General features: G+C 51.6%; 1 protein-coding gene across 2 annotated transcripts in view; it reads right to left on the bottom strand.

Moving 5' to 3' along the window:
* The window catches only part of RANGAP1 (Ran GTPase activating protein 1), a 30,131-nt gene extending 11,309 nt beyond the window's left edge, over window positions 1-18,822 (bottom strand). Inside the window, exons 1-6 of one of the 2 annotated variants that reach the window (XM_034643632.1) lie at window positions 18,227-18,822; window positions 15,380-15,529; window positions 10,911-11,038; window positions 7,689-7,748; window positions 4,829-5,008; window positions 1,787-1,921 (exon numbers count right to left, since the gene is read on the bottom strand). In XM_034643632.1, the coding sequence (XP_034499523.1) occupies window positions 1,787-1,921; window positions 4,829-5,008; window positions 7,689-7,748; window positions 10,911-11,038; window positions 15,380-15,491 (615 nt within the window). In that variant the 5' untranslated portion in view covers window positions 15,492-15,529; window positions 18,227-18,822. The remainder of the gene's footprint in view (window positions 1-1,786; window positions 1,922-4,828; window positions 5,009-7,688; window positions 7,749-10,910; window positions 11,039-15,379; window positions 15,530-18,226) is intronic. The other variant, XM_002927028.4, reaches the window with a different exon arrangement.
* Between the last annotated feature and the right edge of the window lie 4,408 nt (window positions 18,823-23,230).

Raw genomic sequence — 23,230 nt, forward strand, 5'->3', positions numbered from 1 at the left:
GACTCCTATGTTGTCTTCCTATATACCTCTCATTTTGGACAACTCCTCCCCCAGGAGGGCTTCCAGGAACCCCCACCAGGCCCAGTCCAGTGCTTTTCCTCTGTGACCCCAGAGCACTGTCTTTCCTCTACCGTGGTGTTCATCAACCTGGACTATCAATGTCGCCTTCCTGTCTACATCCCACCAGCCTCTGAGCTCCAAAGAGAGCCATGTGCCCGCCTCTACTGTTACCAAGGATTGAGCCAGGCCTGTGAGAACTCTCCACCTAGGTACCTTTTATAGTTCCACAGTGCCCAGAATAGCACAGGGGGTTCAAGAGTAAATGCAGGCAGGCCAACTGAGGAATATTACCAGTCAGGGCTTTTCAGTATCTTCTGATACCAGACCCTTTGGGCAGTCTGGTAAAGACCCTGGCTCCCTTCGGAGTATATTTCAAAATTTTAAGATAAATCATATACAACCACAAAGGAAATCCATTCAATTGGAAGAGAGTCCGCAAAACATTTAGAAAAACCCCAAATGTGTGCTGCAGTAGTGCATGCACTCCGTAGCACCAAGGCACCGAACAACAGGACCTGGAGGCAAGTCCACAGCTACCATCACACTGATGCGTGAGAAACAAAGGTTTCTACGTCTCTGTAACAACTGTAACTCAACGTGAAAATATCTGGGATTTCTATACTTACCACAATCACGGGCATTTCAAAAGTTGCTGAGGTTTACAACCCACACTCACAATTTAAGATAACACTACATTTTAGTTTCTTTAGTGGTAAAAATCATGCCATCTTCCCCCATTCACGTTCAAAGACTCCCTGAATTCTATCCACAGACTAGAGACATCCCAGGGACCCCGACTGAAGAACCCCACTCCAAGAGCACCGGAGGACATCTGCGGGAGGCCTAGCACAGACACAGTACACTGGGGACAGCAAGCTGAGGGAGGGGTGCAGAGAAGGCATAACCTTCAACGGCACGGTGTTAATAAGGATGGCAACTAGGCCCCCCGCCGCTCTGGAGGCAGCAGGAGCTCCCTGCAGCCAGGGGTCCAGTAAGACACAAGGCACTTCTCCCCTGCTACGTTCACTCTCTGCCTGAGGTAGATGAGCCCCGGCAGGGAGACGGCAGGGAATGCCGCTCTGGCCTGAGTGTCGTTAATGCTGCTAGAATACTGTTTGCCAGAGGAAACATTTAAATTAAGAGAAAAGAAAGATGGACTCCAAAGTTCCCAGCATCCTGGGGCAGATGTGGCCCTCTCACGGAGCTCACGGTCAGGGTCTCAGCAGTGTCCTGGGGGGCACTGGGGCAGCTGTGAAGGGAGAGGAGAGTGGGAGGAGAGAAGTAGGGGAGAAGTGCACCTGAACCACTGCTCCCCTCCCTCCCCATCTCAAAGGTAAGTCTGACGACTCCATCTCTGTACCACCCAGTACACAGACACCGACCCTCTGTGAGCCCAGGCCAACACCGTGCCAGGCTGTCATCCCGCTCACTGCTCTGGCACCCTTGCTCCCACTTCAAGCCTGGCAGACCTCACCCACGGACCAGAGCAATCTCACATCTTCTCGAACAGCACTCCGGGGAGCCGCCACCAAGGCACCTGCAGTGGTGGATCATGCAGGTTTTCAGACACATGTCGGGAATTGTGCCCCGCTGCAGAATGAGCCAGCAGGCGCCGGGGGGCGGGCAGCAACTCGCCCTGGGTCTCGCACCTCAACTCCAGAGCTGGATGCGCTCCAGCCCTGCTGCCTCGGGGCACAGCGGGGCAGGGTGTGCAGAAACCACTCACCCCGAAAGCTTCTGCCAAGGCAGTGGCTCCGTCGTTCTCCAGACGGTTTCTGCCGGCCACGAAGACCTTCAGGCCCAGTGGCTTGCCTTGGGCACTGGATTTCCGGTGACACTCAGTCAGAGCCGCTGCCAGGATCTGTGGGGGAAAAGGCAAGAGGCCCAGCCCTGAGGCAGGAAGCCCTGGTCTTCGACATCCCATGCCGCCTACTGGTGGCAGACCTGGGGACAAAGAACGGCTCACAGGCAACACGGTCATGCTGCACACGCGCCCAGCACCTTACAGCTTGCTTCATGTGTGTGTCCCACTACCCTGTGGGGTCTAGCCTCATGTGAGAGACGGGACAGACACCCGGAGGGACGGGGGACACCAACACGAAGAGGTCAACTGAAAGCTCCTTGGGAAGGGGCGTCACAGTCAGCTCACTGTGCTGCCGGAAGCCCTCTGTCAGGGGGGAGCCATGGTGACGCCCACTCTCCAGCTGAAAACCGCAGGATCAGAGAGGCACAGAGACATTCCTATGGTTGCTAAACAAGTGGAAGACTCTGGACCAGAACCCAAATCCTCTGGCATCTCTTTCATGTTGCCCAGTGCCTGAGGGGAGCTGGCCGAGACCATGGCCCTGTCACACTCATTGGACATACACCATACGGCTGGGGTGGTGCCAGCAGGTAGCTTCCACCTGGGTGATACCAACAGACCAAGAGTTAAAAAATGCTGGCTTGTTGCTGGGAGTCAGAAAGACCCCAGTAAATAAAACATAAAAGATTCCCAAGAAGTGGGGCGCCTGGGTGGCACAGCGGTTAAGTGTCTGCCTTTGGCTCAGGGCGTGATCCCGGCGTTGTGGGATCCAGCCCCACATCAGGCTCTTCAGCTATGAGCCTGCTTCTTCCTCTCCCACTCCCCCTGCTTGTGTTCCCTCTCTCTCTGGCTGTGTCTATCTCTGTCGAATAAATAAATAAAATCTTAAAAAAAAAAAAAAGATTCCCAAGAAGTGCAGCAGGAAAGAAGCAATGTTTGTAGAGCCTTTCCTACATCACCGGCACTCTCAAGAAAGGAACTTTCACACCTTCTCATTTCAACCACAAATTAAGCCTAGGAGGCAGGTGGTATTGGTTTGACTCTATAAACAAGGCGGCCAAGGCTCAGAGAGGTAACTGCACTGGCCAAGGTCCCCCAGCAAATGTGCAGGGGAGCCACAAGTGGCAGCCAGGTCAGCCTGACTGCATAGCTCTCTGTCCCTGGGACACAGAAGGGCCACGACCAGCCTGACTCCTTGGGGGATCGGGCACATGCTCAGCACAGAGACTGTGGACTTCCGCTGTAAACCAGCCTCCTAAGGAACTTTGAGGAGGTGGGAACCAACCATACCAGTGCATCCCATTCTTCCCAATTCCCTCTGGGGCCACCATGGTGAGGCCACAGCTCCTACAAGAGTCCAACCTGGGGACCCTGGGTCTGGAGAGCTCCAAGCACAGGGCTACATCTCACTCCCAGTGAATCCTTCGGGCCCCTCCAATTCCCATGTGTGTGGCATATGGGCCAGAGTGAATACATCCTGGCTGGAGGGAACAGATGCCACAGGACCCAGACCCTGGCGCTCGCAGCTCCCAGGAGGTGCAGGTCAGCAAGGCCAGCACCCACAAGATTCGACAAAAAGGTCTCACTGAATCAGAGTGAGGGAGGTAAAGACAAGTACAGGTCAAATTCCAGTGTGGAGCTGGGCTGCCAGGGAGGCCCTCTGGCTACAGAGTTCACACTATCTTCGTCCCTGAGCCATGCCACACACTCGAGTAAAGGCGAGGTCTACCACCAGCCCCAGGCAGCTCTACGAGCCTCAGTTTCCCTGTCCAGCCACGCAGCAGAGGAGAGCCAATGGAAAGCTGGGGCATTTCCCAGGCGCATCTCCAGCTCCCTCAGCACACCTCGCTCTAGGTTGGGCTGGACCTATATTCCGTGCTGATGCCAACATTTTAATGTTTTCACACACGTGCACGGCTTACTGTCCAATTAGAGTGGGGGGGGTGGGAGGGAGGGGCTGGCTGAGCCGGCCAGGAGCACACCCCAGCTCTCCCTCCCATGTGGCAAGAGGCAACAGGCACCCCTTGCAGGGGAGGCCGCTCTGGCTCCTCAGCCTGCGTGAGCATCACACAGGCTCCTCTTGCTGCTTTGACAGGCACGGAAGCAGGTTCAAATCCCACGTTAGTCCCACCCCAGCAATGCCATCTGGGGACTTGACCCAAGGTCTCTAACCCCAATCGGGTTAGGTGGAACACTGGGAATAACATCACCCCCTTTTTGGTGTGGGTGGGAGAATTAGGGTAAGGCATTTAACCCATCTTCAAAGAGAAGACATCCCTAGTCACTGTAGGTCCCTGTGTCTCAGCCCTTTTCTCCTTTTGGTCAGAAGGTAAGTGGGGATAGGGAGGATGGGAATTGGCCTTTCTAGTGTCTGGGCCTAAAGGAGCGAGAACGGATCAAAAAAAAAGAATAAACAAGGCTGAGCTCCCTCAGTGCAGGTTCCAGGAAGGAGAGAGATGCCTTTCTGCACTGACCAGCCTGACCGGCTGGCAGGATGGGAAAGGCACCTCCGGCAAGGCCAGTCCAGGAAAAAGGTGAGCTGTGCCCAGGCCTGAGCGTTTCCCTTTCTGGGCTCCCTCCCCCACACACCCACACGGGCCTCACGCGGCTCTGCCAGCTGTTCTGAGGGCACAGCGGGTCTGGGATGCCCAAGCCCAGCGCTCTGCAGAGCCAGCAGGTCAGTGCATGTATGCGAAGCTGCCTCTGTGTTGCCAAGACAACACGAGAACTGGGGATGGTTGCTTGGCAACCCCGCCCTCCAGGCCTCCACCTCCTCTCCCCACTGGCCACAGGCTGCTGCCTTTGAGGCCGTTCTCCTCTGAAGAGAAAAACAACAGGCCAGCCATCCCAGATGGTGGCCAAGAACACATACTTCCTGCTCCAGCACAGCAAGAGACTGGGCAGGGCAGGAGGGAGGGAGGGTAAGGGACGATGGGGACGTGGGGGAGGGCCCGCCGCACCCACCTTGCCACCGCCGATGCCCATGCCACAGTTGTTGAGCTTCAGCTCATGAAGGGTGAAGCAGGCAGAGCTCTTGAGCAGAGCCTCAAAGCCTCGCACGCCGTCGGGCCCGAATGCGTTGTCGCTCAGGTCCAGCTCCACCAGCTGCGCCCCGGCTGTGATGAGTCCCTCCCCTAGTGAGGTCTGGACACAGAGAGGGTTCAGCTCAGTTTCAGACACCTCCCAGGGGCAGCTTCTATGCCAGGTCCCCCCTGCCCTCAGGGGGCACCCAGGCAGAGACACAGACCATTTCGCTACAGAGCTGTCCCTATTTTATACCCAGGATCCAAAACCCTTAAGAGGGCTCCCAAATCAGGTGGGGTGTAGGGTGTGGTATACATGGGGGTAGTCAGGGAAAGCTTCCTATAGGAGAGGGCACTTGAGCTCAGGCTGAATGAGAATCAACCAAACATGAGATTCCAGCCAACAGTACAACCATGAACAAAGAGACACAGCGTGAAGCAGCATACTGTGTGTCTAGAGACAAGCAGTGGACTCCAGAAGAGGCTGAGGCTGGAAGGAAAGAGAGGAATCAAATCAGGCTAGAGCCCTGAACATCAGGCCACGGACCATGAACCTGAGCCTGAGAGCTCTGAGGGCTTTGGCGTGGGTGAGGGATATAGAACACACATCCCCCAAACCTGAGGAGGGCAGACTGGAGGCTGAGAGCCCGCTCAGGAGTGTGAGACAGTGATCCAGGCAGCAGAGGAGGAAGCTGGCTGGCCAGTGTGCTGGGAGACAGAAGAGAGCAAACAGAGCCTCAGGCCAGTTCTAGGTCCCACAGAGGGAGGGAGACCTGCAGAAGTGGCACATTCAGCAGATGTGCAGGAAGGAGGCAGGCACCACTGAGGCCTCCAGGGCTCCTGGTGCTGACTGGGCAGATGGGTGCCTATCTCCGAGCCACAGCCCAAGACCACGTGGCAAGATGCTAAGCTCTCCTGGGAACCTGCTGGGCTGGGGATACCTACCCTTCCCTGGGAGAGACAGCTGAGGAGAGGAGGCTCTGCCAGAGACTGGGGGCCGAAACAGGGCCAGACATGCATCCTGCACGGGGTTCCCAGGGGACAGAGTTGGGGAGGGGAGACACTCTCCCTGCCTAGGCCTTGAACAGGATAGCTGAGGCAGTTTCCACTGTCCTCCCCACCATGACTCAGCAATGGAGGGCCATTCTCTGGCTGCCCCTGCCCACAGAAGGCCCAGTCCGTCACCTGGCCCCACTGGCCTCCAGCCCTCCCGCAGCCAGAGCTGCTGAAACCCTCTGTGTTTGCTCTACCTTCCCTGCATCTCATGCCTTTCCCGGACCCCAAATTCTCTTGTCCCCCTTTCTAAGACTCACTCTGGTCATCAGTAATATGGAGATAAGAACACCTCCCGCAAACACTGAGAAACTTAAATGCTAAAATTCAGGTAAAACAATGCACACAGGGCCCAAAGTTCATATCTCCCAAGTACATTTTCTTCACCCCCTCTTCTAACTTTAAATCCTTTTACTTGCAAACCCCCAAATGAATTTCCTTAACCTACACTCTAAATGTTCCCTTCACCTGGTTCTTGTTCACCCTTTGAGGCTGGTAACTAATGGAACCAGCTCCCCAAGGGCTTCCTCAATCCTCCAACGGAGGAGCCCTCCCCCTGGGGTCCCCATTAGGGCACCTGTCACTCCCTGAATGACCCTTAGTTGTTTACTGGACTAACGTGCATCGTCATCATCATCATTATACTAACTTAATAACTTACTAATTAATATATTCATTCATTCATTTAAATGTAAGCTTTACACCCAACATGGGGCTTGAACTCGACCCTGAGATGGAGTCATTTGCTCTACCAACGGAGCCAGCCAGGTGCCCCCAGACTGAGGTGCTTTAGAAATGAGGGTGGGGGCGCCTGGGTGGCACAGCGGTTGAGCGTCTGCCTTCGGCTCAGGGCGTGATCCCGGCGTTATGGGATCGAGCCCCACATCAGGCTCCTCCGCTATGAGCCTGCTTCTTCCTCTCCCACTCCCCCTGCTTGTGCTCCCTCTCTCGCTGGCTGTCTCTATCTCTGTCGAATAAATAAATAAAATCTTAAAAAAAAAAAAGAAAGAAAGAAAGAAATGAGGGTGGTCCCTGGGCACCTCAAAAACCACAGTGCTGGCTAGACGCATGGAGGTCTAAGAAGACAGCCCAGCTCAAACAGGGTGAGAGACCCAGTAACACAGTCATGCCAATAACTGACCAAGAACCTCATCCTGAAGGCACCTCATGGGCTAGGCCCCATGTTACTGAAAGGCTGCCTATTACCAGCCCTGCCTCCTTCCTTTGAGCCCCAGGCAAGCCACATTCTGCTCAGTGACGCCCCCTGCCACTCCACCCACCCAATCCCAGACTGGGAACCTGACCCAAGCCAAGCTGAGCCCCAGGAATGGGGAAATGGAAAACAGAGTGGATGGAAGCCACCCACGAGAAGCAAACCAAAAAGAGTGGTATGGAGAAAGGGAGGGCCTGGAGGGAGATGGGGGCCCACAGAAGCGTGTGAGGGAGCAGAACAGGGAAGTGCAAAGAGAAGAGGGATAAGAGTGAAGGGAGCGAGATCCACAGTGGGGGTGAAGCACAAAGCTCAGGTATGAACCCGGGGATCCTGGGGCTCTGCTGCATCTCCAGTGACTGGGTCTCAAGTCTCCCAGACGCTGAGCCCATCAGGACACGGACAGATGCTGCACTTGCCTGGCTTCCACTGAGCACCTCAGTCACCCACAGCATGAATACAGTGTGAAAATAGTCCTGGGAATTGCCAAAGGGGTCCCTGTGCCCAGGGGAGGGGAACAGTGGCCTGGTGCACTCACCAAAGCTGGTGGGATCTCGGACCGCAGCCTCCCAGTGAACATGTCGCTCCAGTGGCATCGCTGTGGAAGGAAGAGGAAGAGAAGGGTCAGTGGAGCCCCTCGAGGTGGCCTCCAGACAACGCCTCATCCTTGTGGCCACGGACTGCTGAGCATTACAATACTTCTAAAGTTGGGTTTCCTCAACGAAAAGCTGGTCCAGCTCTGGCTGAAGCTGGAGGTACCTGAAGGCCACCAAAGGCCACAGAGGGCTCAGCAGAAGTGTAGGGAAATGCTGATCTGCCCAACCTTCTGGTTTTCTAGGAGAGAAATCAGGCTTCTCTGAGATGGAAGAGACTGGCCCCAGGCGCCAAGGCATGGCAGTGGCAGGACCAGGGCCAATATGCCAGACTCCTTGTTTCTAATACTGGTTTCCCCATACACTGTGGGCCCAAGCGACACGCAACAGGATTTGAGTGGCAGAGGCAGAAAGTAAGCAATACAGGATCCAGCAGCGAGGAAGTTACTCATTTAAGGTGTTTGTTGTTGTTGTTGTTGTTAAAGGAATCTCTATGCCCAACATGGGGCTCGAACTCATGACCCCGAGATCAAGAGTCTCAGGCTCTACTGACTGAGCCAGCCAGGTGCCCTTCAAGACTCTTTCCAACCCTTCTGATCACCTCCAGAAGGTGGTCTTGCGTTGGGGCTGGTGGATCTTGCCCAACTCTCCACTTCTTGCTTGTCTGCCTTTTGAACAAAGGGTGAGCAGGCCTCATGCTCAGAACCTTTAGGTGACAACCTTTAGGTGACTAGAATTCAGTAATGCTATTTTGTCATCTTTATTGTATGGAATACCACTTTCCATTTACAGAAGAGATCATGTTTTCTTTTAAATTATATCAAAATGAGATGATTTAAAGAAAATACTGGGTAAAGCCACAAAGGTGGTGGTCCTATGACTAGATCGTGTTATCTCGCAGGCCAGAAGAATTTAGTCTCTAAGCACACAGCCCTACCCTCCAACTCTGGTCACTGTGTCCACCCAAAATATCAACTCTGGCAGCCCCAGTCTTTCCTGGGCCAAACCTGAAAATGATGAAACCCAGAGAAAGCACTTTCCTCTGAAAATCCAGTCCTTGAAACGTATGAACTAAATCCAACCTTAAGTACTAGGCAAACTGATTTTTGTAGAATTCTCAAGGCCTCCAGTAACGCAAATTACCAACACACGTGGAGCCTTAGGAGACAGTCCACATGGGTCTGCTCAGTGAGTTACACCTGAATGCAGGTACCCAGGGCCAGGTCAGGCAGCCACAGCCTGAGCACTGGAACCCCTAGCAACTGGCTCCTCACCCTGAAGCTTCCCCAACCCAACTCTGATGGGCCAAGGGTCAGCATGAGGATTTGGGACACAAAGACTAGGTTCCAATTCTGATTTAACTGGACTCTAGGCCTGCCACTCCCCACTCCCCACCTCTGAGCCCTGGTATGTCATCTCTGAAATAGAGCTCCTGGCCTCAACAATCTCTAAATGAGCAGTAGTTACTGCAGAGCAGTTGTGAGCCTGGGCTGTTATCTGGGCCCCAGGCCCAGCCCCCTCCTGGCATGTGTGGCCCTGGACCTCACTTCTCTTATCTGTCAAGACCTAACTTGTGCCTGTGTTCCAACAGGAGAGGTAACATCTCTTACACCAGCACCTTGGCCAGAGCACTACATGGGTCAAGGGCAGCTCCCACCTGCCACAGCCCTGACTCCACTAGGGTGGGGTGATACAAGGCACTAGGCCTGCACGTGGGATGACACGATGCACGAGGCACTCCTGCTCTCTCATGACACAAGCCTGCATCTGCTCACCACGGCAGCCTAATAGGGAAGAAAAAATTTTTATAAAGGAGCCTAGACTCAGAGCGGAGTTTGGTGCAAGGCCACAGAACACAAGGTAGTGGTCCTGGGGCTTGAACCCAGACCTTCAGATGACAAAGCTCAGTTCCTACAGCTTCCAGGCCCGGGGCCACATCTCCTCCATTCCTGCCCCTCACTGGCCACTGGGGAGGGTTGAGTTTTTTCATAGGAAAATGTCCCAGCTTCTGCTCAGGGAAACAAGAGGCCTTGGGCAGAAGAGAAGAAACAACCATCGCCTCGGCTATTAACCTTGACCACGATCTTCCTGAGAAAACAGCAAGGACCACCTCACGAGCCAGCTCCAGGTCCTCACTGGGTAAATCCACTCCGTTTGCGCTGGCCCTGCACTCTTTCCCTTGAGCAAGCACAGTGGGGCCAGGAAAGAGCACCGGACCTCAGAGTGTGCCATGTGGCTCACTCATCAGCATTAGGATCCTCGGCTGTTTACTCAGCTTCTCCGAGCCTCAATTCCCTTGATTTACAAGAGGGACACCATCTTTATTACCTGGGGTGCCCAAGGACTAATGACACGTGCAGAAGAGCCCAGCACTAGCCTGGCCCTGCAAGGACTGAGCACCATTTGTAGTCAGAAAAGCAGGTCTCTCCCTCATGACTCTGCAGAGGCTTTAATTGCTGATACACAGTAGGATTCCCAGGAATGGAGAGCATGCAGGGACACCCTCCTGAAATTTTAAACACCTGATATCCCAGAGAGGTCTCACAGAGCATTTCGAAGGAATGGTGTTTCGTGGGACCCCCCCTTTAGGGCACGATGAAATAGAAGGAGCTCCGTGTTGGCCAAAGAGGAGCACCACTTGGATCTAACCATTAAAAACGAACTCACCATTCAGCTGTGATGAGTGCAACACCTTCCCAAACCCACCACAGCATCTGAGCCGAGGTCTGGCCACTTCTGCCCAACACGCGAGTCTTCTATGGGCAATCTTTGCTCTGGAGCTCCCTGCTGGGGAGGCTCAGTGCATGCCAGAATGGCCCCATAGTCCAAGGCTCTCGTGGCCCAATTCTGTACCCTTCCCTCCTCACAGATGCCAAATCTGCAATGCTAGCTGAAGGCTCTCCCTGTCCAGTCCCACTTCCTCCCCCTTTATCTTTCAGGCATATTACCTGATACACCTCTGACACTCTGTCTGCTACTGGGTTATCCAGATGGATACATGACCCAGGGAGAGGGGCCCCGGCCAGTGCTGTCCCCTCTGGGGAGGCCAGCACAAGAGGAGCTGTTCATGGTGACTGCCAACAAGGCAGGACATAGGCAGGGATGCGGAACCATGAGTGGAAGTTTGTCCCCAACCAGGCAGGGCCTGCTCACCATGCAGATCTCACCTTCAACTCTGACTTCTTCTCCAAGGCCTTGGCGATAACCCTGGCTGCCTCCACGCCCACTGTGTTGCCCTCCAGGCGCAGAGCTTCTAAACCATCAAAGTCTTCAATCTCTTTAATCACGTCTTTGGCTGCCAAGGACCAAAGAACAGAAACTTAGATTTTGGGAGTCATGAACAGCTGAGGCAGAAGAGAGTCCGGCCACCACCGCGTCACTCACAGTTCCAGCAGCAATAGTATGCCTGCTGTGTGCTGGGCCCTGGCTTGTGAAGGAGAATCAGACGGGCTCACAGTCTAGCAGGGACACGACTACAAAGAAAATTCCTCTGTACTGAGTGTTAAAACAGGCTCGGATAGAAGGCTTGGGAGCAAAAGGAGGAAAGAAACTAGCCACGTGGGGCAAAGAAGAGGCTTGGCACCCTTATGGTGGTGAGTGTGGAGCCTCCCTGCGCAGGGAGTACACGAGGCCAAGCAGGGAAAGGGCATCCAAGTGAGAGGACCAGCAGGTACAATAGCATAAAGGCTCTTAGTGTTACATGATTCATGTGTGGGGCGTTCACTACTATATTGTTTTTGTTATGATGAAAAATTCCAAACAAGCTAAACATCTATCAACAAAGAATAGGTTAATACACCGAAGTACATTATACAGTTACACTGACGTCATTATGAATGGTGACACAGGTGTTTACCTGACTTGGAAAATATTCATGTCATAGTGACAAATGAAAAATGAGGTTTTCCACAGGTGTTTGGTCTGATCACACTTTTAAAATGTTACACCTATTAAAAAATACATAAATAAGTAAAAATAAAAAAATAAAATGCTAGATATTCTATCTTACACACACACACACACACACACACACACACCCCACAAGGTCTAAAAGGATAGAAGCCCAATGTTAAAACAGTTATCTCTAGGTGCTGTGATTATGGGTGATTCTGTGTTTTTCCACCAACTGTTCAATTTATTCCTAATGTATCAGGTTATAAACCAGGTTTTTAAAGTATCTCTAATTATGGTCCAAAGAAAGAAAGAAGAAAAGGGGAACTCAGCTATGGTTAGGAAAAAAGCTAGAAAGAAAACACACCAAAATTAATAGCAGTTGTACCCTAGGGTGTGAAATAACCAAGATGTGGGGTTTTTTGCTTTCTTTCAATGTTTCTATATACCATAGTGACCGTGTGTTTATTTTACAATCCGAACAAAAACACACAAGATGCACAAGACAACACCCATCTAGCCTAGCTGGCACAAGACGGAGTGGGGGGAGGGGGTGGGGAAGAGATGGAGATGTGTACAGGAGAGCAGTTGGATTTGACCTTTTAGGTGAGAAAGGCCACAGAAAGGGCTTCAGAAAGGTGGTGATTTGCAACCTGTAAGGAGCTCCCACAGAAGCTGTCCCAGTGGGGGCCTCTGCACATGCCTCCCTCCCTCAGCCACCAGCAAATCTTCCTCAGGAACCCCTGCTGAACCCCCAGGCGGATCAGATCCTGCTTGGCAGGTTTCACAGCCCTGGTCTCCCCACAGACGCTGCCTGCTACAATTTTACCCTCTTCTAAGTGATTACTTGATCATTACATGGAGACTTTGTTCATACCCCCTTCCTCGCTGGGTCATGAGCTCCAGCCGGGACTTTGCCTCAGCTCACTACCATGCCCCACAGAGAGGAATGCTTAGCATTTTCCCCCACACCTAATAGTTACTGTTATGTCTATTCCACAACTGAGTAAGTCGAGACACAGAGACAGGACATACATGCCTGCTGAGGTCACACAGCCAGAAAATGGTGACCAGCATTCATTTTCCTCTTCTCATTTCACAACCAGGACGCCTGGATAGGTATGAACCTCCCATTTTCTAGAAGGGGAAGCTGAGGGTTCAAGGAATGAAGCAACTCCGCCCAGGAATTCAGGAAAAGGGCAGAGCTAGGCTTCAGACTGGCCTCCTAAAACTCTACCCATGTGCTCCTCCCCAAATCCTTGCTTCCGTGCACAATCACGGATTTTATGCAGCACTCCCCCACACCCCCACCCCTGCAGGAAGCCCCTAAATCCCTCCCCTCCTCCCCTGGGTCCCAGTTGCCCAGGCATCTTCTGTAGCTGGCACACAGCGCACTGTGTGAGGGCTGAAATAATCTCTCAGCCCTTTGGAAGACCTGCTCGAACACCCAGGGACTGGCCAGGTGAACAAGGAGGGAGGACAGCGGCTCGCAAGAATGTTTATGCAGTCCTTAAGAGCCAGGCGACAGCGATGCCAGGGCCACAAGGAAAGACTTCTGTTGTACAAGTGATGCAAGCACAGAGATACACCGGGACTGTGCACGAGTTCAGCTCTGGGGAAAGTCACAAGCACAACACGAGCCGGGAAGAAAAAGTACCAACATGGGAAAAGCAGGGATAGGAGGAGGGAGGATCACTGCTGGGTGGCCTCTCTCACTGGTTTTCAATCCCAAATGCAGTTCTATGCAACTCAAACACTGGTCAGGGCCGTGTCCCAACTACCGCCGAATAACCAGCTGTCAGGAGGCTGAGCACAGGGCCTGCTCTTTCTTCAGCCTCCCCCACCTCATACGGTAACAGGTTCCAGGTATTCACCATGCAGCCATGGAAAGCAGAAAGGCCTTTCTTTGGTTCTTAAATGCTTATTAGGGAGAGAAAAGAGCCCTGTTCCCATCATCAGTTTTGTGGCTTCCTCACACAGGCCCTTGCCCTCTCCTGACAGTGCCAGCTCACTCGCAGCCAAGATGGAGGCCCTTTCTGGACCCACGATTCAGCCGCCGGGCTCCTCCGCACAGCATTCAAGGGGCTCTGCACTGGGCTTCCTGTGGCATCCTGATTTCTTCTCTTCCAAGCCCACCCTACGTGTCTCAGCCCCTGTGCCTAACTCATGTGGTCCTCCCTGCCTCTAGTGCCCATTCCCCCTCAAGGACAGTTCAAATACCACCTCACCTATGGAGACTTCCGGGGCCCCCCTAAACTAGAAGTGACCCCTTTGCCTCGCCGTACTTCCCACAGCTTTCTGTTTACGTCACTCAGAGTATGCTTCATCTTCTGCGCCCAGTAGTTATTTGAGTGCCTCCTTTCTCCTCCAGGTTAGGAGCTCCTCAGAGGCTGGGGCTGTAAGTTGGGCATCCCTGGTGACCTACCAAATGGAGGCAGCATGTCCAGCCTGAGCTGGTGAAGTGGTGATCTGCATGGATTTTAAGGCTAGACAAGCCTGAGTTCTAACCCCAGCTTCGCGGCTTCTAGCTGCGCCCTTAGGCAAGTCCTATCACTTCCCTGGGCTTTCATTTTCCAATCTACAAAACGGGGATGAAACCCACCTCAAGGACTTTTGTGAAGATAAAATGAGACGGGATGAAACCCACCTCAAGGACTTTTGTGAAGATAAAATGAGACGCTACTTGCATGGCACTTAAGACTGCCTGACTCAGCTTCAGTGAATGGAATTTAATAGCAAATTCACATTTACTGAACTGAGCTGAATGTCTACTGAGAAACACAGGAACAGGGATTCAGTTGGACCTCTGTTAAAATCCTAGCCTCTGCTGTGTACCAGCTGTATGACTTTGGGCAAGTTAGGTCTTCAGATCTTTTTTCCTTATTTATAAAATGGTAACATTTCTCCCTCCCTCCTTGCGGAATGATGAATGATCGGAAGGGACAAGACCACAGGGAGGAGCTCTGTAAATTTTAAGCCCTTTAGAGATAGAACGAACGTGCACAGCCACGCTCCCAGCAACCTGAGGACTCAGGCAGTTTCTGAGCCGGTGCAGGACAGCAAGCCTGCCTGCACTCCATGACAACCAGCCTAGTCCAGACCAGTTTCCCTGGTTGGGCCAGAACCTCAAGAGGCCATGCAAATACTGACGTAGGTGCCTTCACTTCCAAATGCCAGGGGATTTGGGGTTGACCAGTGTTAGCCATGCTTTGGCTAGGGATGAAAAGACAGGGCCTGCATTCTGGTTCCTAATTCCCTCCAGTCCTGGTTCCTACACACAGACAGTAACATCCATTCCTCTCCCAGGGGCATTCAGCTGCATGGACCAGACCTCCTGAGAGGGCCTTACCTCCTGGGGAAGGCAACCAGTATTCTCAGACCAGCCTGGGATCATGGTGCTAACGGTCTGAAGAAGTCAGGGGCTATATCCTAAGACGGCTGTCGTGGTCCCTCGGTGTTTACTATCCCCTCCCTCTAGGACATAAAGGGGCCCTTTCCACCTGCCAACCTAAGCGGTCACCAGCAAGGATGGCCTCCAAAAGCATGACCACCAGCAGGGAAATCTATATGTGCTGTGGAAACATCATCTCTGAGCCTCACGGCGGGATGGGCCCAAAGATATCTCACAGAGCTACTAGGACAAACAACATGATAATGCAGCTAAACAAGCCTGAACACAGTAAGAGTAAGTGGTCATTCGCACACTCCCTTTCCTCTGAGGGGGCCAGCCCAAGCAGGAACTCACCATCTTCTGCAGTGTTGAGTTTGAGGCTCTTGCCCTTGAAACTCAGCTGTCCCCCGGCCACCTGGGTTTTGGCAAGCGTCTCTGCTAGCTTGGCAATGTCTTCAGATGCCATGCTGGCCACGTTGCTGGGCTCCCCTGGAAATCTGCAAACTGAGCAGGACGAAGTTTCATTAAGAGAGAGGAGTCTCCTGCTCCCCCCGCCCCTGGTTGGGGAGGGCAGGGTAGGACATCAGCCACTTCAGGGGCTTGACCCCTTCACCCCCTACTATGGAGACTCCAACAGCTAAACTACTGGAAGAAATGAAAACAGCATTAGGGAAGGAACAATTCTAGAAAGGTGGATAAAGTGGCAAGAATGTAATAAAATATTTTAGCCTCTGGAGAGTCACTATCTCACTTTAACTCCTCCCCTGCCCAAATGCCCCAGCTGGGACACCAAGCATAGCCATGTGAGTTGTCCATTTTCTGGGCCCCCAGTGAACAGCAGCTGCAGCTGCAGCTGCAGACCAATAGCTGCAAAGAGCCCCAAGCACACACCTGCCTGATCATCTTGGCTGCTCTCTGTTTGAGGGTCCCATTCCTCAAACAGGACTAAGATGGCTATGGGATCCAGGTCATCCATCCCAGGAAATGCCCCACCACCCATGCTGGCATATCTCTGGGAGTGGGGCACAAGGGTCAGCCCACTGCACGTCCAGTTTCAACCTTGCCCAGGAGACTGGGCAACCCATGGTGGTCAGACCTCAGAGGTTCCCAGGAGACCAGAGGTCTCTACATCACAACAGCCACCATCACAATAGATCAAGGGCAGAGTTGCTGAAGAAAGGAGCTTCCAGCCTGGCAGAACTCAGCGGACTGGCAGAAAGGACTACTCCATTTCCCCAATGAGGAAATGGCAGGTAATCAGGAGAGACCAAGGAAGACTGATATGGGGGACAGAACTAGCAGGTGCCCACAGAGACTCCTTATCCAGAACATGTTCTTCCCCAATCTATTCATCCTCAAGATACAATTGTGATGCCCCCCCCCCATCTTATTCGCCCCAGGCTTCCTCTGGGCTCCTATAGTGAGCTTCCCACCTCCTTCTCCTTATCTTAACCCTGATCACCCTGGTTTGCCTATCTTTACCTGTAAGCATGAATTACTCTTCTGGGTAAGGAGGCGTCTACTCATTCACTCAACAAACATTTACCGTGTACTACCATGTTCTGGACATTGTTCCAGATACCGGGAGCACAGCAATGAATGAAACAAAAATCCTGCCCTCTTAAAATAAGTGTTCTCTCTTTTTTTTAAGGATTTTATTTTTTAAAGTAATCTCTATGCCCAACGTGAGCACAAACCCACAACACCCAGATCAAGAGTCGCAAGCTCTACCAACTGAGCCAGCCAGGCACCCCCTAGAACATGTGCTCTAAACAAGATATGCAGTATCTTAAAACAGTGATAAGAAGAAAAATAAACAGAGAAGAGGGTAAGGAGTTTTCTGGGGGTTGCAATTTAAAACAGATTTGGTTAGAGGAGCGCCTGGTGGGACAGTTGGTTGTGTCCGACTATTGATCTCAGCTCAGGTTTTGCTCTCAGGGTCATGAATTCAAGCCCCATGCTGGGCTCCACACTGGGCATACAGCCTACTTAAAAACAACAACAACAACAACTAACACACACACACACCCCAAACCAGAATGGTTAGAGAAAATATTATTACGAAAGAAACAAAGACTTGAAGCATTTCAAGGATTGGGCCAGAGAGATATCTGGAGGAAGAGCAAAGGCTCTTGTGGGGGAAAAGGGAGATTAGAGGAACTGCAAGGAGGCCAGTGGGGGTGGAGTGCAGAGAGGGAAGGAGAAAGAAAGCAAGCAATGAGAAAAGAGAATTAGCAAGAGGCCCAAGTCACAAAGGCCATTTAAAGAATGTGGCTTGTACTCTGAGTGAAAAGGAGAGTCACTGGTGGATTTCTAACAGAGAAGAGCAGGCTCTGATAGATGTTTTGACATGATCACTTATATCCAACCTAAAGCCTGGCATCTAGAAGATGCTCCAAGAATGAAGAGCTGAAACTAAATAAAGATTAGCCTGAAACCCCGCCACCACTTGCACTTCTGGGATGGGACAATTTGAGGCAAGAAAAATGGTGGTGGGGCTCCCAGATATGTTCCTATTGGAACACAGAACTTCTCAGCTAGAAAAGGGCCTATTGCTCAGTTCAAAACACATACGCACCATCCACTTTAAAGACTACGAAACCAAAGCACAGAGAGGTGCTTGATTTGCCCAAGGTCTGCAAAGGGTCGGCGGCAAAGACAAACAGTAAATATACGAACGGTCCTCTCCTTTCTGGGCAGGAAAGTCGCAGATTTTCTCGGGTGCACATCTATCGCTCCTGCGAGGCGTCAGCAGTGACTCATGGCGATCCCAGGGGCTACAGCGCCAGCCCAGGCTCTCCGCGGGCGTGGGACTATTGGGAGGCGGCGGCAGGGGAGCGACGCGCGAGTACCGGCCGCAAATCACAGGCGGGCGGCGCGGGAGCCCCATCCGGATCCCCGGCGGATGCGCACCGCCCCCAGTTGTCACCGACGCCAAGAGCAGACGCTACTGCTGGCAGCTGCGCCAGACACCCTCTCCAAGCCTCAGTTTCCCCATCTGGGAAAGGGGCCTGCGCCCCCCAGCACCCCCTCTCTCAGCCCCTTCGCGTTTAGCCGTCGAAGCGCAGGGGAGAAGGCCGAGAAGACACCCACAAAGCGCTCAGGGGCGCCACACCTTCCTCGCCCAGTTGCAGGGCCGCGCCGCCCCCCGCCCCCATCCCAGGCAGGTGACGGGGAAAGGGAAGGGACCCCGACCCTTACCGTAAACAGGCGGCGCCGCCGCGTGGGGCGACCTGAGCGCGCGCGTCCGCCCGGCAGGGGCGGGGAATGATTTAGGGTCCGGGTCAGGTCAGGTCGGGGTCGCCGCCTCAGAGCCCAGCTGTCCCGATTCCCGGCCCGCTCTTCCGTCAGCTCTCCCGGCAGTTCTCGCCACTCGCGTGCCCGACACCACCTGCTCCCCGCACGGCGGCGGATGATGGCGGAGGAGGAGGATTTTGAAAGCCGGCAGTTTCTTTCCTTCGATTTGATTTGTTCGAGGCCCAGGCCAGGTTCCCCTTCCCCCGCGCGCGTGGCCTATCGGGTATGGTAGTCTAGTTCTTCCGCGCGGGGCGCGGCGGCCGCGGCAAGGGAGCGCCCGCGAACTACTAGTCCCGTGATGCATCGCGTCCCAAGCGCGCCTCCGCCTGCTCCCTCTGACCCCTCCCTTTTCGGCTTCTGGCTCTTTCTCCAGCAGGCCACAGGGCGGCGTGCAACTCCGGACGTCCAGGGAGACTACAATTCCCTTGATGCCTTGCGGTCCAGCCGACTCAGCCCTTCCGGAAAGGTTCACGCTCACGTAACTTTATTGACAAAGGCTGGTACTACCGAAGGCGAGCCGTTGGATCTGTTCAGCAAGAAATAGGTATCCATTTTTTCCAAGGAAAGCCTCAACATTTCTCCTATGAATTTGAAAGGCCATTCGAAGCCTTTCACATAAAGAGCCGCAAATTATTTGATAATTAAAAATGGGAAATAGTTAACCCTAGGGTAGAGAAGCTGAGATACCATCTTAACCAAATGGTTCACGTTAACATCAGTAACACGACAAACTGACGTTCATTGCATACCTGCTGATGTGATGCAGTGAGAAGGACACAGCGTCACCATGCAGTCAGCAGTGCATAAAATTAATCTAATCCTGAGGAAGCATCAGCCAAACCCAAACTGTGTTACAGTTTCTTCTGCTACAGAATAACTGGTCTGTACTCTTGCAAAATTGTCTGTGTCATGAAAGACAAAGAAACTGAGGAACTGTTGCAGATTAAAGGAGACTAAAAAGACATGAGAACTAAATGCAATCAATGGTCGTGGGTTGGATCCTGGACTGGGGAGGAAATTACTGTAAAGGGCAATATGGAGACAATTAGCAAAACCTGACTGTATATTAGATGATAGTATTGTAGCAATATTAAATTTATTGATTTTTATTATTGTGGTGGGTTATGTAAGAGACTGCCTTTGTTCTTGGGAATGTATGCTGAAATAATTAGGGGTGTGATACCAGCAACTGACTTGCCAATGGTTCAAAAAAATGTGTCTATACGTAGAGAGAGAGCACACGCACAAATGTGGCCAGATGTTCAAAATAAGTGAATCTGGGTGAGGGGGTATATGGGAGTTTTTTAAAATACTTTTGCCACTTTTCTGTAGGTTTGAATTTTTTAGGTATCAGAACACAAATAGCTTTTCTTTTTTTCTCTTTGCAAAGAACATTTTATCCATTATATAAATAACATGTGTTTGCCATAAATACTTCAACCAACATAGAACAGGATAAAGAGAAAAGTAAACATTACCCGAGAAACTCTAGCACCCAGAGATAATCACCATCAACATATGCAGCCTTCTCCAAAGTCACCTCTCACAACTTGGCCCACACACATGCTTTTGGTTTACCTGCAATTGAAAGTTAAATATATTATGTGCCAGATCTTTTCACACACAGTTAATTTAATCTTTACAACCTCGAAGGAAGTGGGCATCATTGCCACCCCTTCCAACACAGAGATAAGAAAACAAACTCCATACTCTGGTTCACACCACTACTGAGATGTAGGTCCTCTTTCCACCCTCCCTCTCCTCCTCTGCCTACAAGCCCCATGTCAAATGCCATCTCCTCCGCGAAGCTTTTCTACACCACCCTGTCCAGAATGAGTCACCGTCCTCTGGGCCCTACAGCAAGCTGCAAGTCCCCACCGTGGTTGATCTGCGGCTCTGAGGGCTTTTTCACAACATTAATAGTGTTATTGGCAGTGTCCTTGTCAACCTGGGAGAGCTTCGGGGCAGGTACTGTGCCCATCTTGGCAGCATCTTTTCTGGGATTCACCTGTTGTAAGTGCTTCACGTTTCCTCATTTGAACTGGATTCCAGTCAGGGTCACTGGATGTTTGCTTAAAATGAGTCATCCTCTGAGAAGGCTGAGATGCTCCCAATTAGGCCTGATGCTATTCCTGTGCTGATTACAGCTAGGCCTGATCAAATCAGTCTGGATTTCCCTTGGGGTGATCCCCAGCCTCACTTTTCCAGTTTTCCTTCCTGAGGCCTTCCTTGACCCTCTGACAAAACCTTCCAAAGGGAAGAGAAGGGCGGACGGTAGAACATCTTAGGTGATCTTCCCTCTCCTCGCCTAGCTGATGGATCATAGGGTTTTCAGGATTGAAAGGGAATTCTTAGCAAGAAACAATGCCCTTCAGGGTGCCTGGCTGGCTCAGTTGGTAGAGCATGGGACTCTTGATCTCAGGGTTGTGAGTTCAAGCCCCGTGCTGGGTGTAGAGCCTACTTAATTTAAAAAGAAAGAAAAAGAAACAATGGCCTTCAAGGGCTAGAGAGGTATTAGGAGGCAATGGGAGCCTGGTGGAGCTTGTGGAGAACCGGAGAGTAAATGTCCTGCCTGAACATGTTCACATTCAAAGCTCAAAATCACCAAACCGGCCAGACATCTCCCCTTAGCAATCCAGATTCTGTTTGTTACTCCTGAATCTAGATTCTATCTCAAACCACTTTAAAATGGGAAGACTGGGGTTTAAAAAGGAGAAGGAGGTTACCGAATGGTACACACCATCAGAGGAGTCCAGAGCCATCAGTGTTTCCAAGCAACGCATTTGTCTCTCCTTCTCCTTCTCCAACTCTCTCTCTCCCTTTCAAGTTATCACCTGCGAGCTAGTTTGCCATGCCCAGTAAATGGAATCATAGACTTTGACAGATGGATAGAGCCATCTCAGGCCACCCCTTTCTTCTTTTCAACACAAAGAATTGAGGACCAGATAGGTTAAGTAACCTGCTCAAATTACACAGAAATTTAGACAAGAGACAGTAGATTTTTTTTTTTTAAAGTTAGCTCTATGCCCAACGTGGGGCTTGAACTCATGACCCCCTAATCAAGAGTGTCATGCTCTACCAACTGAGTCAGCCAGGCGCCCCAAGGTAAGAGACAGCAGAAGCCAGATCTCTGGGGTCCTTTTCGACACACATGCAAAACAAGTCATTTTGTGAGTATGAGGTGGGTATAAGGGGAAAGAGGAATGTTTCAGACCTTTCCCTGTTACGCAGCTTTTTTCTCTTTTCTTTTAAAGAATGTTTTGAAGAGAAAAGCAGGCTGCCTCTGATTAGTTTGGTTTACTTTAACTGAGTGTTTTAAATTCCATTGTGGTGCCTGGAAACAAACTTAATTACTAATTGTAAATGGAATAAATAACAATATTTATACTGGTACTAAGAGCTACTAAGGCTGCAGACTTGCCATTTAGTAAGATCAAAAACAAATGCCTGAATTATGCCAGACATGTGAGGAATGTGGAGAGAAATTCCCAAGATCCATCCGGGTGCGGGTGCTTAGGGCTCCTAGGGAAAGGTGGTGGGCCTGGCCTCCCATCATTGCAGGGGAGCCTGTCCCCTCACCCCCAGTGTCGCCCCCCCGTTGGGAAGGGGTTGCTACATCATCTGTTAAAGACCGCTCAAACCACATTTTTCCCCGGGTTCAAGCCCAGGGCTCCCCATCAGAATACATGACCTTTTTAAACTTTGATAAATAACCATAATTAAAATAATTCATTCCCTCCACAAATGGTAATTGAGTATCTACTATGTACCAGGCACTGTTCTGGCTCTGGGAGTCCAAAGGTGAGTGAGACAGAAAAGGATGTTGTCTGTGGAGGAACTTAAAATCTGGTCTAATGTTTCTGGAGTTTCCTGATACCAAATGCTTTTTTTTTTTTTTTTTTAAAGATTTTATTTATTTGACAGAGATAGAGACAGCCAGCGAGAGAGGGAACACAAGCAGGGGGAGTGGGAGAGGAAGAAGCAGGCTCATAGCGGAAGAGCCTGATGTGGGGCTCGATCCCATAAAGCCGGGATCACGCCCTGAGCCGAAGGCAGAGGCTTAACCGCTGTGCCACCCAGGCGCCCCCCAAATGCTTTTGATAGATTATTTCCTCTTTTAAGAATTCTTTTGTTCCAAGGCACCTAGGTGGCTCAGTCGGTTAAGCATCTGCCTTCGGCTCAGGTCCTGATCTGAGAGTCCTGGGATCCAGTCCCGCATCGGGCGCCCTGCTCAGTGGGGAGTCTGCTCCTCCCTCTGCCCCTCCCCCTGCTTGTGCTCTCTCTCTCAAATAAATAAATAAAATCTTAAAAAAAAAAAAAAAAGGAATTCTTTTGTTCCTAGAGGCGCCCAGGTGGTATAGTCAGTTAAACGTCCAACTCTTGGTTTTGGCTCGGGTGATGATCTCGGGGTCCTGGGATCAAGCCCCGTATGAGGCTCCACACCCTGCATGGAGTCTGCTTAGAATTCTTTCTCCCTCTTCCTCTGCCCCCTACCCCGCGTGCTGTCTCTCTCTCAAATAAATAAATAAATCTTTTTCATTTGAGAGAGAGAGGGAGAGAACACAAGCAGGGCGAGGGGCAGAGGGAGAGAGAGAGAAGCAGACTTCCCACTGAGCGGGGATCCCCACTCGGGGCTCAATCCCAGGACCCCGGGATCATGACCTGAGCTAAAAGTGGATGCTTAACCAACTGAGCCACCCAGGCACCCCAAATAAATAAATCTGAAAAAAAAAAAGAATTATTTTGTTCCAAAATGGAAATTATTTTTAAAATAAATATTGACAGAAATTTTTAAAAAATAGTATAAATGCAAAAGAGTATTAAGAATAAAATTATGGGGCGCCTGGGTGGCTCAGTCGTTAAATGTCTGCCTTCGGCTCAGGGCGTGATCCCGGGGTCCTGGGATCG

The sequence above is a fragment of the Ailuropoda melanoleuca genome, chromosome 15, assembly GCF_002007445.2.
Source record: "Ailuropoda melanoleuca isolate Jingjing chromosome 15, ASM200744v2, whole genome shotgun sequence".
NCBI classification, from domain to species: Eukaryota; Metazoa; Chordata; class Mammalia; order Carnivora; family Ursidae; genus Ailuropoda; species Ailuropoda melanoleuca.